General features: G+C 38.8%; 2 protein-coding genes across 5 annotated transcripts; one reads left to right on the top strand and one right to left on the bottom strand.

The window, feature by feature from the left end:
• Nucleotides 1-1393: 1393 nt before the first annotated feature.
• On the top strand, nt 1394-6014 carry P115 (general vesicular transport factor p115). 4 transcript variants are annotated; one of them, XM_076377137.1, is made up of 12 exons: nt 1394-1563; nt 2301-2529; nt 2653-2909; nt 3051-3252; nt 3354-3505; nt 3618-3808; nt 3914-4086; nt 4230-4657; nt 4760-4940; nt 5075-5259; nt 5380-5763; nt 5878-6014. In XM_076377137.1, exons 2-12 carry the CDS (start codon nt 2418-2420, stop codon nt 5890-5892), a joined length of 2280 nt encoding a protein of 759 aa, XP_076233252.1. In that variant the 5' UTR covers nt 1394-1563; nt 2301-2417; the 3' UTR covers nt 5893-6014. The 4 variants fall into 4 exon arrangements, with proteins under 4 accessions (XP_076233252.1, XP_076233253.1, XP_076233250.1 ...); XM_076377135.1 differs by lacking the exon at nt 1394-1563 and adding an exon at nt 1959-2116; XM_076377136.1 differs by lacking the exon at nt 1394-1563 and adding an exon at nt 2155-2198.
• Nucleotides 6015-6297: 283 nt separating this feature from the next.
• On the bottom strand, nt 6298-10115 carry Nd-75 (NADH dehydrogenase (ubiquinone) 75 kDa subunit). The gene is made up of 12 exons (XM_076377142.1): nt 9976-10115; nt 9565-9758; nt 9299-9406; nt 8759-9124; nt 8410-8631; nt 8197-8332; nt 7749-8101; nt 7456-7641; nt 7165-7354; nt 6880-7055; nt 6676-6810; nt 6298-6569 (listed from the first exon to the last, which is right to left on the bottom strand). The coding sequence occupies exons 2-12, from the start codon at nt 9721-9723 to the stop codon at nt 6420-6422; spliced, it is 2181 nt and encodes a 726-aa protein (XP_076233257.1). The 5' UTR covers nt 9724-9758; nt 9976-10115; the 3' UTR covers nt 6298-6419.
• Between the last annotated feature and the right edge of the window lie 2401 nt (nt 10116-12516).

Here is a 12516-nt window from a genome sequence, read left to right as displayed (position 1 = left end):
TGCGTGTATGCGTGGATAAATGCTTACTTACGGAGTAGCAAACGCGCGTAAGATTGTAGGAAAGAATGTACGTATATTTAATTTCTGAAGTAATTATGGAAACGACATCGCTGATGTATCGTTATCGATTCGATTGACTATGCTCGAAGCGTTATCGATCCAAATTAGACCAATGTTAAAAAGTTCGGTTGCGAGAACAATTTACGATCGCGACAAAATTGCTCGGTAGTAAACTGCGTTACTGTGGCGTTCCCTTAGATGAGAGGTTAGCCATGTTTCCGATATTTCTCCTCCGTTTTTACGTATCCGTGCATACGTATGTATTTACTAGTAGATACGTAGGCACGTATTCTACGTATACGCGCTTCACCGATACTTGTCCAACCCTGTTTTGTTTCTTGATCTTCTCTTCTATCTACTTAATAAAAATAGAACTGACGATAACCGTCTGTATTGTACCTATGTATGTACATACATACGTGCGATATGACAGCTATAAACATGTGCATTGTTTATTATGTTAACAGATATATTATATTAATATACGGATAATCGCACAACCCCTTTGTCGAGTATAGAGATTAGAAAGAGATCTCGTATGTGTATAGGTATACATACATGGCGTACGTACATACATACGTATCTAACTGATCGAACAAAAATTTCTAGAAAACGAGCATCGAACGACCGAAAAGCATCTATATATGTGTGTACACACGCGTGAAATGTATACATGTGTATGTACGTACGTACTACACAACTGTACATCGCTAGGGTACAGGTTGCATCAGATTCGCCTAAACGACAATGTTCTTTCTCCTCTCTAACCTATTGCATCATCGTTTCTATAGCACGAGCGATCGCATACGTAGCCAGTCTCGCTTGATTTTAATTCGTCTTCTTATTTTTTTATTTTATACACGTCGCGTACGTATCCTGTATCTCGTTAAATCGTTTTCGCAAATATTCGCAAAGATACTTTTATACGATAATTTTAGCTGCGAGACGAATAACGTTGGAACCATATAATTTGTTTACTTATGCACATAAATATTCGTGGGTTATAAAAGTTCGGAGCATTCGTACACGTACGTAGCGATATACGTGCGTAGCGTTTGACAATGATGTTCAGCGACAAAAATTGTTTGTTTACCGCGAAAAAGATGTCACAAAAGTTCGATAAGAACTCGACAGTGAAACGCTGTGGTCGTGCCTAGCGGCGATCCTGGAACTACTCACGATATTCAGTGAAATACGTTTTTTAACTATAATTTATTATTATTGACGAACTGATCGTGTAGAATCGTTGCAGAAATTCTACGCGTTATTGTGCGATGATTAAAAATTGTGAAAATTGTTTATTTTTTCCAGAGACGTTTTCTAAGAAAAAAATTGGACTAGAAAATTGTTGTACTGCCGTCGCCATCTAGCGGTGGCGCCTAAGAGCTAACGTTTGAAACAGGATTTCAGAAGATGCTTTGTTTATCGTTTTATCGACAATGTTGCGTTGCAGAGAAATTATACGGACTCTTCGTTTGATTATGGAGTAATGTTAAATGGCAGGTAACTGTTTATTTGTTGCAAAAGAGCGACTTTAGACGATTAAGAAATTACTGGTATCGTCCGATACATAGATAGGAATACGATTTTTCGTAGCGTCCCTATTGTAAGCAGATATAACACTATATATATATATATATACTATAGGGAGACAAGAATCGAATGGTCGAATATTTTGTTCGAATGCGTAACCATTTTTATAAAATTCTCGCGTATACATACATACAACGTACGTGCATACGTATGCAGGTATAGGATAAGAGTTCTAAGCGTAAATTTTCTTCTCGTATTATCGCTTCGAGATTGCGGTTATGGAGAAAATTTAGTGATTATCGCTGAAACGCCATCTATGCGAAACGTATCGGATGTATCGTTTCTTTTGCGCGTTGCACCTCGGTCTCGGATAACCGGAAAATGTCTACGACCAGTTTTGTGACGTGTAGTAATTCGTAGCGCTTCTCTTCTACTGTCAACGAATATGGAATATTTTAAAAGTAGTTTAAAATCTGTGTTAGGTTCTGCACCTGTAGAGGACGAATCGTCGGGTGCCGAGACGGTACTTTCAATTTCAATTTTATAATCGATTAACTTTATGATTTCGTTTGAACGTTTTCTGACTCGTAGAAATTATTATTATTGTACGTATGCGAACGATGTTGATCAGAAAATGTTGAAAATAGAAATAGTCTTACATGTTAGATCTTTCTTCCAATTTCGTTCATCGAAACGTTTGGCGATAGGTAGAGCGATTGGTAGACAGATTGCAATCGTCGACTCTGTTAAGTGACAGACGAGATGCTTGTCGTGCTCTGAAAGCACTTTCGCGTACCTACCGTGTGGAAGTGGGAGCTCAAGGAATGGATGCGTTGAACCTAATTCTTGAAATGGATAGAACGGATTGCGAAATAATTGGTTTAGCGTTGGATACTCTTTGCAATATAACTGATCCTAAAACTTTCGAAGAAGAAGGTAACGTAACGCAACGCAACGCAACGCAAGTGCTTGTACTTGTACTTGTACTGTACTTGTACTGTACTTGTAGGTATTTTCATCATCTTATCGAAACTTTACGGTACACGTATTAATTTTCAGTGACCAAGTATAGACCGGAGATCAAAGTGGGAGAACAGTTTACGGAAATATTTATCAAAAATACGGATAGCGTGGGATTAGTGCTGACACTGTTGGAAGAGTTCGACTTCAAAGTTAGATGGCCTGCGCTGAAATTGTTAACGCATTTATTGGTTAACAGACCGAAGGATACGCAAGAAATTATTTTAGTCAGTCCTATGGGTGTTTCCAAATTAATGGATCTTCTCACCGATAGTAGAGAAGTTATACGTAACGAGGTACATTCCTTTAACTCATTACCGACGACCGGGCGTTGTTCGCGGTGGTCGACGATGCGTTAAAAAACTGAGAAAGCTTTCGTGTTAGAATAATTTCGTTAGATGCGATACAGAGTTAATCGAGATCGAACGATCCGACAGGTTTTGTTGTTGCTCATTCAATTGACGAAGGGAAATGCGAACATTCAGAAAATTGTCGCGTTTGAGAATGCTTTCGATCGTATTTTTGATATTATCGCGCAAGAAGGTAACGCGGAAGGCGGTATCGTCGTGGAAGATTGCTTGTTGCTCATGTTAAATCTCTTGAGGGGCAATATAAGTAATCAAAACTTCTTCAAAGAAGGTAATTATTTGGCGTATCGATTCTTCGAACGAGAGTAGTATTTCCGAATCAAGACAGGAGAATCGAACGAAGTAATACAGAGAGACGTATCTTTTTTATAGGCAGTTATATTCAAAAATTAACACCTATGTTTCAAATACCACCCGAAATTGAAGAGAATCCTCTCGGTTGGTGGAGTCCACAGAAAGTGTCTAATGTACTTTGCATGGTCCAAGTGGTTCGCGCGTTAGTCGCGCCCAGTGCTCCTGCTCAGGTAAAGATTAAAGAATACGAGCGTAATACGTGCACATACCGAACTTGTCGTTTTCCTTTACTGCTGTAACGATCATGTATACAATTGTGACGAAAGAAAAACATTTGTAAAGGCGATAGCGTATTGTCAACGAATCATGAGAGCCTGTGGATTACTGCAAGCTTTGTGCAACATATTAATGGCCAGCGGTGTACCTGCAGATGTATTGACCGAAACTATTAATACAGTGGCAGAAGTTATCAGGGGAAATGCTAGTAATCAAGGATATTTAGCAGGAGTGATGGCACCTAGTAGTCCTCCTAGGTAACGTTGAAATACGTCGCTTGTATAACAGTTTTCCATTTCACTTGCAGTACGCGATATACGTAGCAATCGACCCTTTTTTCTTTATTTTTTGTCTCTTTTTAGACCTGCGATCGTGGTTTTACTCATGTCAATGGTAAACGAGAAACAACCATTCGTTCTAAGGTGTTCCATTCTTTATTGTTTCCAATGTTTTTTATATAAAAATGAATCAGGACAAAGCCAACTCATTCAAACGTTATTGCCGCAAGGTAACGAGATGCCATCCTTGACAACAGGTTTGTAAACGATTACGATCTTTTCGTCATTTACGTGGATTATTTTTTCTATTCATTATTTGTCTCCTAATGATGATGACGACGACGACGACGACGACGACGAGTGAAAAATATTTAATGAAAATGTCCTCTGTTGTTGCTAGGACAGTTGTTGTGCGGCGGTTTATTCTCCACGGATTCTTTGTCGAATTGGTTTTCCGCTGTAGCGTTATCCTATGCATTAATCGACGATGGCACGCAAAAGGAACAGTTGTTGCGTGTACTTCTTGCGACTAACATTGGGAAACTACCAGTAACCTTGATGCAACAATGCGTCATGTTGTTACAACAAGGCAATAAAACGCAATGCAAATTAGGTCTTTTAATGTTACTTTGTAGATGGACCGCGCATTGCCCAGTTGCAGTTAAATCGTTTTTGCTCATCGATTCTTCTGTAACTTACTTAACAGCCTTGTTGTCGTCGCAAGAGAACAGCGATGATTTACAGGAAACTTTGTTGCAAAGTATGTGCGCCATACTTATCGGATTGTGCGTACATTTTAACGACAACAGTGTTCCTAATTATACGAAGGTACGCGTCGGTTAAACGTCGTCGAATCAAGCCAGATGTGTGTATCGTAGAACGGTTCCACCGTTCGTTCGCGATCAATCAAAATAACTGTATCTTTTTTAGGAGAAATTATGCAATTTAATCGAGAATAGAATAGGATTAGAAAGATTTCAAGACGCTATTGGTGGTCTAGCTAGGCACGAGGTTTATTCTCGAACGTTGAAACATCCTCAACCATCGGCAAGAAATCCCTCGGAACTTCTACTGGATCACGAATTCTGTAGATTATCGAAAGCATTGGAAGGTAAAGATTATCCCGAATAGTAGGTTTCGTAAGTTTCGTATTGCCCCCCCCCCCCGTCAAGTTATTGGACAAACAAATTTGTGTACTCGAACAAGTAAGTTTGAATGCATATACGTTACAATGTATACTTCTAGGGGTCATTACGAAGTCGGTTTTAGATGCGAGTAGCTTGTGCTACAAAAATCAAATCGCAACACCGGCACCGCCTGACTCTGTTTTGGTAACGCAATATAAAGAAGTTATTCGGGACCAGGATTTGCAAATACAGAAACTTAATCAAATTACAGAATCATTGGTTAAAGAGAAGCACGAACTCGAAGTACGGTACAGTACTTGTTCATGTCGATAATAATTATTCGATGATACGTCTAATTTTCGTAGTTCATGATCGAACGTTTTCGCATCGGTTTGTTTAGTTGCCGATATTATTGTGTTATAGGTGCAAGTTCGCGATCTCGTATCGACTGTTAACTATTTGAAAGATCAGAACGTAGTTCTGCGAGCAGCGCGAACCAACGCGTTGTCGGAAGAGACAGAATCCCATAACGCGCTGAGCAACGGAGATACTGAGAAGGAATTGGAGAAATGTAGGAACGTTAATGCGGAGTTGGAAAATCGTTTATCGGAATACGCTTCGACCGTGGAAGAGTATAAACGGAAACTCGAAGAAAAGAATGAAGTTGATTTTGAGCGTAGATTCAAAGAAAAATCCGAAGAGTTGGAAAAATTGAAAAAGGATGTAGAAGATCTTTTGCAGCTTTTACTGGATCAAGACAGCAAAATTCTACTGTACGAGGAGAGATTGATCGCGCTGGGCGAAAAGGTATTCGTACATGTTTTAAATTTAACTCGCGTGTTACTTTCGCGATATTTTTAATAACTACTAACGGGGTTATCACGACTTGCAACTGAAACCGTTACGAACTTTTTCCGTTAGGTTGAAACCGATTGAAGTTCCGTCGCTGTTGGATACCGATGATCAACCAGAATTTGACGATTCGATCGATCGAATCGATTAACTTTGTTTTTAAGATTCAATCGCTATACTTGTAGTAATAATAACGATGAAAAGTTTTTTATTTCTGTCATTCCTCCCCCTTCCGTCCCTCTCGAGGATGAGGTGGGTGATTTTCATTAGTCGGTTAATGGCAGCAAACGTACGATGGCGGTATGTTTTCAAATGTTTACAAATAATTACAAGCTTCCGTTAATCGCGTTCTCTCTGTTTTCCGAAACGGAGCCAAACGAAACGGAGCGGCTACAGGGGAAAGGATGAAACTGATATACTTTATATTTCGTTGAATGAAATATGTATATCTCATAAACGATAAGTTAATGCAGTAATTGCGAGAGATGCTTTGGTTTCTTAACGTGTCTCTTTAATGGGATCATATTTGAAATATTTTTCCACGTATGTACTATTGCGTATCTATCCTTAGTACGAGTTATTTTTATTTACAATCGACGATTAATGATACTTTAAACGGTACTTTCTCGCTGTTTGATGACTGCTTGCACGCATTTTGCCATAGTAGGAGAAGCACGAGATATTGCATCCGTCATGAAAAAATTATCTAAACTCTTCTGTTTGATGTCCAATGGATTCGAGGAAAAAGATCCGCTCGATTCCTACGGAAAGTGAAAAAAAATTGATCGTAAAACTCATTCCTTATCTCCCGCGCGCGAGATTACGACACACACACACACACACACACACAAATACCCGTATCGTTACCTTCGATAATTCTAGTGCTTGAGCAAAATAATTAGCTGGTTCCACGTTACCATATCTAACTAAATGCGGTGCGATTTCTTCGAACCTGGATCGAACTTCTGCCAAATTATCGTAAGGTAGACAAACTCCACAGATCTGTCGAAAGAATTTCGTTAGACTCTCGATCGACGTTTGATTCTCGAAAAGGTATGAAAAGTTTGTTACCTCCGACAGAGCTCGTATAATTTTCCAATCTGGTCTTGCCATTCCCGGTGGTGTAATAGCGGCACAGGTTTGTTGAGCACGACCTTCCGTATTCACGTACGTGGCGACTTTTTCGGTGTACGCAGCTCCGGGAAGTATAACGTCCGCGATTGAAGCTCCTTCGTCACCGTGACTACCTGCGAATCGATCGAGAAGCAAAGAAAAGATCGGTATTTTCGTGTTTTCGATGGTTGCGAATAAGGACAAACAAATAACGCAAATGTTCGCCGCAGCGTATACATGTACCTATGTACACGATGAAAGTGTTCGGAAAATCTTCCTTTTTGATATTCGCGTCGTCGGCTCCCAGTAAAAATAAAACTTTTGGTTGTTGTTGTTTAATTTCTTCGACGGTCGAGGAATAGCCTACGTCTAAAGCGGCCGCTTGCGAAGCATTCGTATGAAGTATATTCAGTACTTTCCATCCTTCGGAATCCTAAGAAAGAGTTGACGAAAGCAGATGTATCTACACAGTTTTGTGATACGATGCGTGACTAAAGGAAAGGAAAGATTATAGAATGATTCCTTCTCTCTTACCTTTGAGTTGTTTTCCAAAGCTTGCGCCAATAACTGTGTCTCGGACAAAATCTTTGCTCCATCTTTTCTACTTAATTGTTCGGCACCCAAAATGATCAAGGGCTTTTTAGCATTTTTCAAGATATTTGAAAATTTATGAGTACCATGACGTAACTGCGTTATAACTTCTGGAGATTGGCCCAAATTCTAAAAGGTTACATACGTAAAGTGTACTTGTGTAACGGTCGTATTTCGATACAGGCACAACATTAATTTTAAATGTTGATAAAAGAATGAAACGATCGTCGAGATACCTCGTGGCTATACGTCAAATCTACGTCCGGTCCGATCAAGGCAATAGTTTGTTCGCCATGAATATATCCTTTTCTCAAACGAGTGTTCACCAACGGTGCTTCGTACCTCGGATTCGTTCCGATCAATAATACGACGTCCGCATCCTCGATCGCCGCGATTGTGTTATTCAATAAATAACTGCTTCTTATATCGATACCTGCGCCCTGTTTCGGATAGCTTTGCTCCGTTGCAAGAGTTTCGCTGCCGAGTCTGTTGATTAGATCCTTCAGCGCTACGAGAGACTCGGCATCGGCCATTTTTCCAGCGATTGCGGCACACTTGTTCAACGATATGTCCTGTACCACTCGAGCAACTAACGACAAACAATGTACCATTTTAATTTGGCAAAAGTACCATTTCTATTCCATTAATGACGTTCCAAGTTCGATGTACGGGATTACAACGTACTTGATACGAGGACATCCTCCCATTCGACAGCTTCCAATTTTCCATCGATTTTCATCATGGGAGTTATGAGTCTTTGACGCTTAAGTCCATCGTAAGAGAAACGTGCTTTATCCGATAGCCATTCCTCGTTTATTTCCTGCAAAGTGTCTTGTTAGTAAGAATTACGAATACGGCTCGAAGGATGGTTATAGGTAACAACAATGATATACTAACTTCGTTTACCCTTGGCAAGATTCTCAAAACTTCACCTGTTCTATGCGATATCACTATGTTACTACCGACAGCGTCGAGGACGTCGATGCTATCCGTACGACGCGTCTCCCATGGACGAGCAACGAAAGCGTACGGTTTACTAGTTAACGCACCGACAGGACACAGATCGATGATGTTTCCGGACAATTCGGATAGAAACATTTTTTCTACGTACGTTCCCACCTGTTAGGATGTAACTCGAAAGAATATTAAACGTACATACGAGTGTAACGAGTAGCACGATACGCGAATGCGTTATACGTAGTAGCGAGTATAAGGACCAAGAAACAATTGGAAACAATTAAAATACCTGCATGTCGTTTCCACGACCGGTTGTACCCAAATCGTCGATACCGGCTACTTCGGATGCGAAACGAATGCATCTAGTGCAATGAATACAACGTGTCATGACAGTTTTTATCAATGGTCCGATGTCTTTATCTTCCACTGCTCTTTTACCACTGTAGTTAATATCGACGAATCTGCTGCGATCACTACCGAATGCCATGCTTTGATCTTGCAAGTCGCATTCGCCACCTTGGTCACAGATCGGACAATCCAATGGATGATTTACCAATAAAAATTCCATGACGCCTTCGCGAGCTTTACGAGTTAAATCAGAATTAGTTTTTACTCTCCAACCTTTCATTACGGGCATGGCACAAGCTGCGACAGGCTATGTATAAATTGTGCAAACAAAGAACTTTGTTTAAATCGTATTTATATTTACAATTTATATTATGTGATATATAATATAATGATGATAATAATAATAATAATAATAATAATAATAATAATAATAATAGTAGTAATAAGAAAAAGAAGAAGAAGAAATAAGAATGAGAAATACCTTAACTTGTTTTTCTATCTCCACAAGACACATTCTACAATTTCCTGCCACTGCTAAACGTTCGTGATAACAAAATCTAGGAATTTCCACTCCTACCTTTGCGGCTGCCTACAAAAAGACAATTAACCAACGATAAAGAGGAATAAGATGTATCGTTTGGTTTCTATGCATCTTTGCAAAATTTGAAAAAAATATATAAATTGTGACGCATTTATTGAAAAATAAATACTTTGATAAGCAAAAGTTTAAAGGATATATTATGCTACCTGCAAAACAGTAGTGCCTGGTGGAACTTGAACGGGTTTATCATCTATGAACACTTCTACTAATTCTTGCTGAAGTTTCGTGGATGTATGTAATCCCGCAGCGAAAGGTCTACCGTTTTGGAGTCCTGTAGACAGTCTCGTTACCGGCAGCCTCAACATTTTGGCTTCTTCGCCCTTTACGCGTCGATCTTATACTGTTATATAAGAAAAAGTCATAGTTGAAGTTTCGAGTAATGAACCGAGCGTAATAACCTGATTCTACGATAATCGGTAGGTTTACAACTGTTTCGATTAATCAAATTGGAAACAACAAGTCGATATATTGTACTGTATAATTGTCTAACGAAACTATTTTAACAACTGACTTTCGTTCCAAATTATTTGCGTTAGTTTCACTGAATTAAAAATTACCGAAATGTTCTAAGTTGTGCCGTCTCTCGAATTTCTTCCAAACGTTAGAAGTGCTTGCGACAGACGGATGGATACGGGCCAACGAGATCGATCTCGAATAGGGTTATTGTTGTTAAATTCCAAACATTTGTAAGAAATCGCTTCCGTAACAATGTCTAATTTTTGAACACACCTGTCACGGGTTCTCTTATAAATAAAATAATGTATAAATATAACATGTAATTCGTATGTGATCGTGAAACGTATTCAACGATCATGAAACATTAGATTGCATTCGTTAGGTAATTCTACGATGTAATGTTTGATTTTTAAAAAACGAAGAAATTGATAAAGAAAAATGGAATGGGAGGTGAAAGAAATTTTTCTGTTGCGAACAAGAAATTTGTTTAAATATAGTAATATAATGTGCAACACGTATGCGTGACCACCCAATTGTTGTCTCCTTTGTACACATAAGGATGCTACAAAAAACGGAAAAACTAAAGGAAAAACCGCATTCCTATCTATGATGTCAGATTCCGTGACGCAGTGCGCAGTATTCAGCGCCACGCGTTCGAACTGTTCTGTCGGACGATCTACAAAATCTATCTACTACAAATTTCCGATTTCTAATCCAGCAACTTTTCCTTGATCCTCTGTTCTAAACGAATAACGAGATCAACTCGAAAAGAAGATTTGCCACATGAGCAAAGGTGGGACAAGAAGATTCGCGTAATGGGGTCTCGATCCTCGATATTACAGATTACAGGTCTGAATTTAAGCGCGCCCTCGGTAAGTAGACCTTTGCGATACTATTTCAAGTAATGTCGACATGCTGCACTTATTGGCAAACTTATTCGACAGCTGAAATTAATGTTCCAAATAGAAGGCAGTCCAATTTTGAAAAGTTCGCGTGTTCCGTGGCCTCGTTTTTCTATTCTGACTCTCTCGGTCAGGAAAATACGACGTACCGAAATCGAAAGCGTATACGTGTTCCCCAGTCTTTAATGTTTCGTATGCTAGCTTGTTTGTTATTCGGAGCCATAAAATTCCGCGGTCGCTTGTCTGCCCCTTCCCGCCACCGAACAACCCCTTTCGCTAACCTTGAAAAATGAGACCACGAACAACGTCATTCGTTCGGTGGCAGTCGTTGAATTCGGACGTTCGGTTTAGCGAAACTCTGCGAATATTTCGGTGTCTATTGTTTACCTATCGACGCGTGTAATGGCTTTCTACTCTCTGTCTACTCTCGATTATTCTACCTACTTCTATCTATAATGTCGATAGACTGTTACTTAAAAATTTCCTGAATAATTTGAGGAAAATTTAACTGGATCTCGATTTATTTTAAATTTTTTACGTTTAATCATCGGTTTCCTACGAAACATTCGGTATTCAGTTTTTGCTTAATCGAAATCTACTTGTATTTTTATAATTCATTTAAATTTCTGTTCCTTTTGTGTTAGAGATGTAGTATCCGGTACGAAACGACAGGAATTGGCGCCGAAGTGAAACCGACGCGACGCCATGACAGTTAATGATCAATTTGAACGAATTTTCACCGAGCATGGATAAAACGTGAATTATAAATTACGGGCAGTGTGGTTGTATCGTAGAATCTGTTTGTTTCTTAGATAATTTGTATCGATTTCGAAGTGGAAAATGGCTCGAGTAGTGTCCGTTCATGTTATAGATTGCAGAATCAGTGTTTTTGTCGTACATTTACGAACGATTCCACAGTTCCGCGGGAAGCTTTGACGCGCGAGAATAGAATCAGTATTTTCTGCCAGTTAATCGTTTTCGATCCCGTTAATAATCTTTTATTGCGACCTTTTCTCTCCTTTTTTTTTTTTTTTTTTTTTTTTTTTATTGCTAAGAAATCGCGAAGTGCGACGAGTCGATATGTGCAGTAGAGTTACGAACGAGAGTCGAAGAGTTGGCGAATTCGAGCGTCGCCGGAACGTGAAGGATAATGTGAGTATTATTTTATTCTATCGAGATTTAATACAGAATTTGCAAATTTGAAAGTTAAATTTAGGGTTTACGACTATTTGAAATCCTGAAAATTTGCAACTCGTAAAAGTTATACACGCGTTTGAAAGCTTAAAATTGAAATAAAATTGGAAACTCTGGAATTGGATTTTCTAATATTTCGTATTTGTTTGATTTCAGGACCAGCAGATACCCCCTGGCTAATTCGTCGAGCTGCCTTTATCCTGTGGTTGTTAGAAGGTAACGCATAATTACTCCGTTCACACTCCAGAAACTCTACTATAATTTAAATATCTGTTACGACAAATTACATGGAAAAATATAATGTACTCTATATATCATTTTCTATACAAATACTATTTCGCTAAAGATATAAGAACTTTATTCACGCGAAACAAATGGATTTTGTTAAGGTGCAATAGTAATAGTAAGGGTAATCGTTCGCATAATGCTTACCGAAAATTAAAATTAACGTATATAATGTAATAATTTGATCCAAGTTAAATTTTCCAAGTTAGTGATCGATACTTTGCTTCCTTTCGTTACGTTTTACATTCTACATGTACAGAT

The sequence above is a fragment of the Calliopsis andreniformis genome, chromosome 4 (genome assembly GCF_051401765.1).
Source record: "Calliopsis andreniformis isolate RMS-2024a chromosome 4, iyCalAndr_principal, whole genome shotgun sequence".
NCBI lineage: Eukaryota > Metazoa > Arthropoda > Insecta > Hymenoptera > Andrenidae > Calliopsis > Calliopsis andreniformis.
This window is presented reverse-complemented; position numbering and strand designations above follow the sequence as displayed.

Bases quoted from the DNA above. Each gene is read 5' to 3' on its own strand.
- P115 (XM_076377135.1), top strand. From the start codon at position 2,039: ATGGAATATTTTAAAAGTAGTTTAAAATCTGTGTTAGGTTCTGCACCT. The intron at 2,910-3,050 runs GTACATTCCTTT...ACGATCCGACAG, and splicing joins GAGAAGTTATACGTAACGAG to GTTTTGTTGTTGCTCATTCA. The intron at 4,087-4,229 runs GTTTGTAAACGA...TGTTGTTGCTAG, and splicing joins GATGCCATCCTTGACAACAG to GACAGTTGTTGTGCGGCGGT.
- Nd-75 (XM_076377142.1), bottom strand. From the start codon at position 9,723: ATGTTGAGGCTGCCGGTAACGAGACTGTCTACAGGACTCCAAAACGGT. The intron at 9,407-9,564 runs GTAGCATAATAT...GTCTTTTTGTAG, and splicing joins CAGGCACTACTGTTTTGCAG to GCAGCCGCAAAGGTAGGAGT. The intron at 7,056-7,164 runs GTACATGTATAC...ATCGATTCGCAG, and splicing joins CACTTTCATCGTGTACATAG to GTAGTCACGGTGACGAAGGA.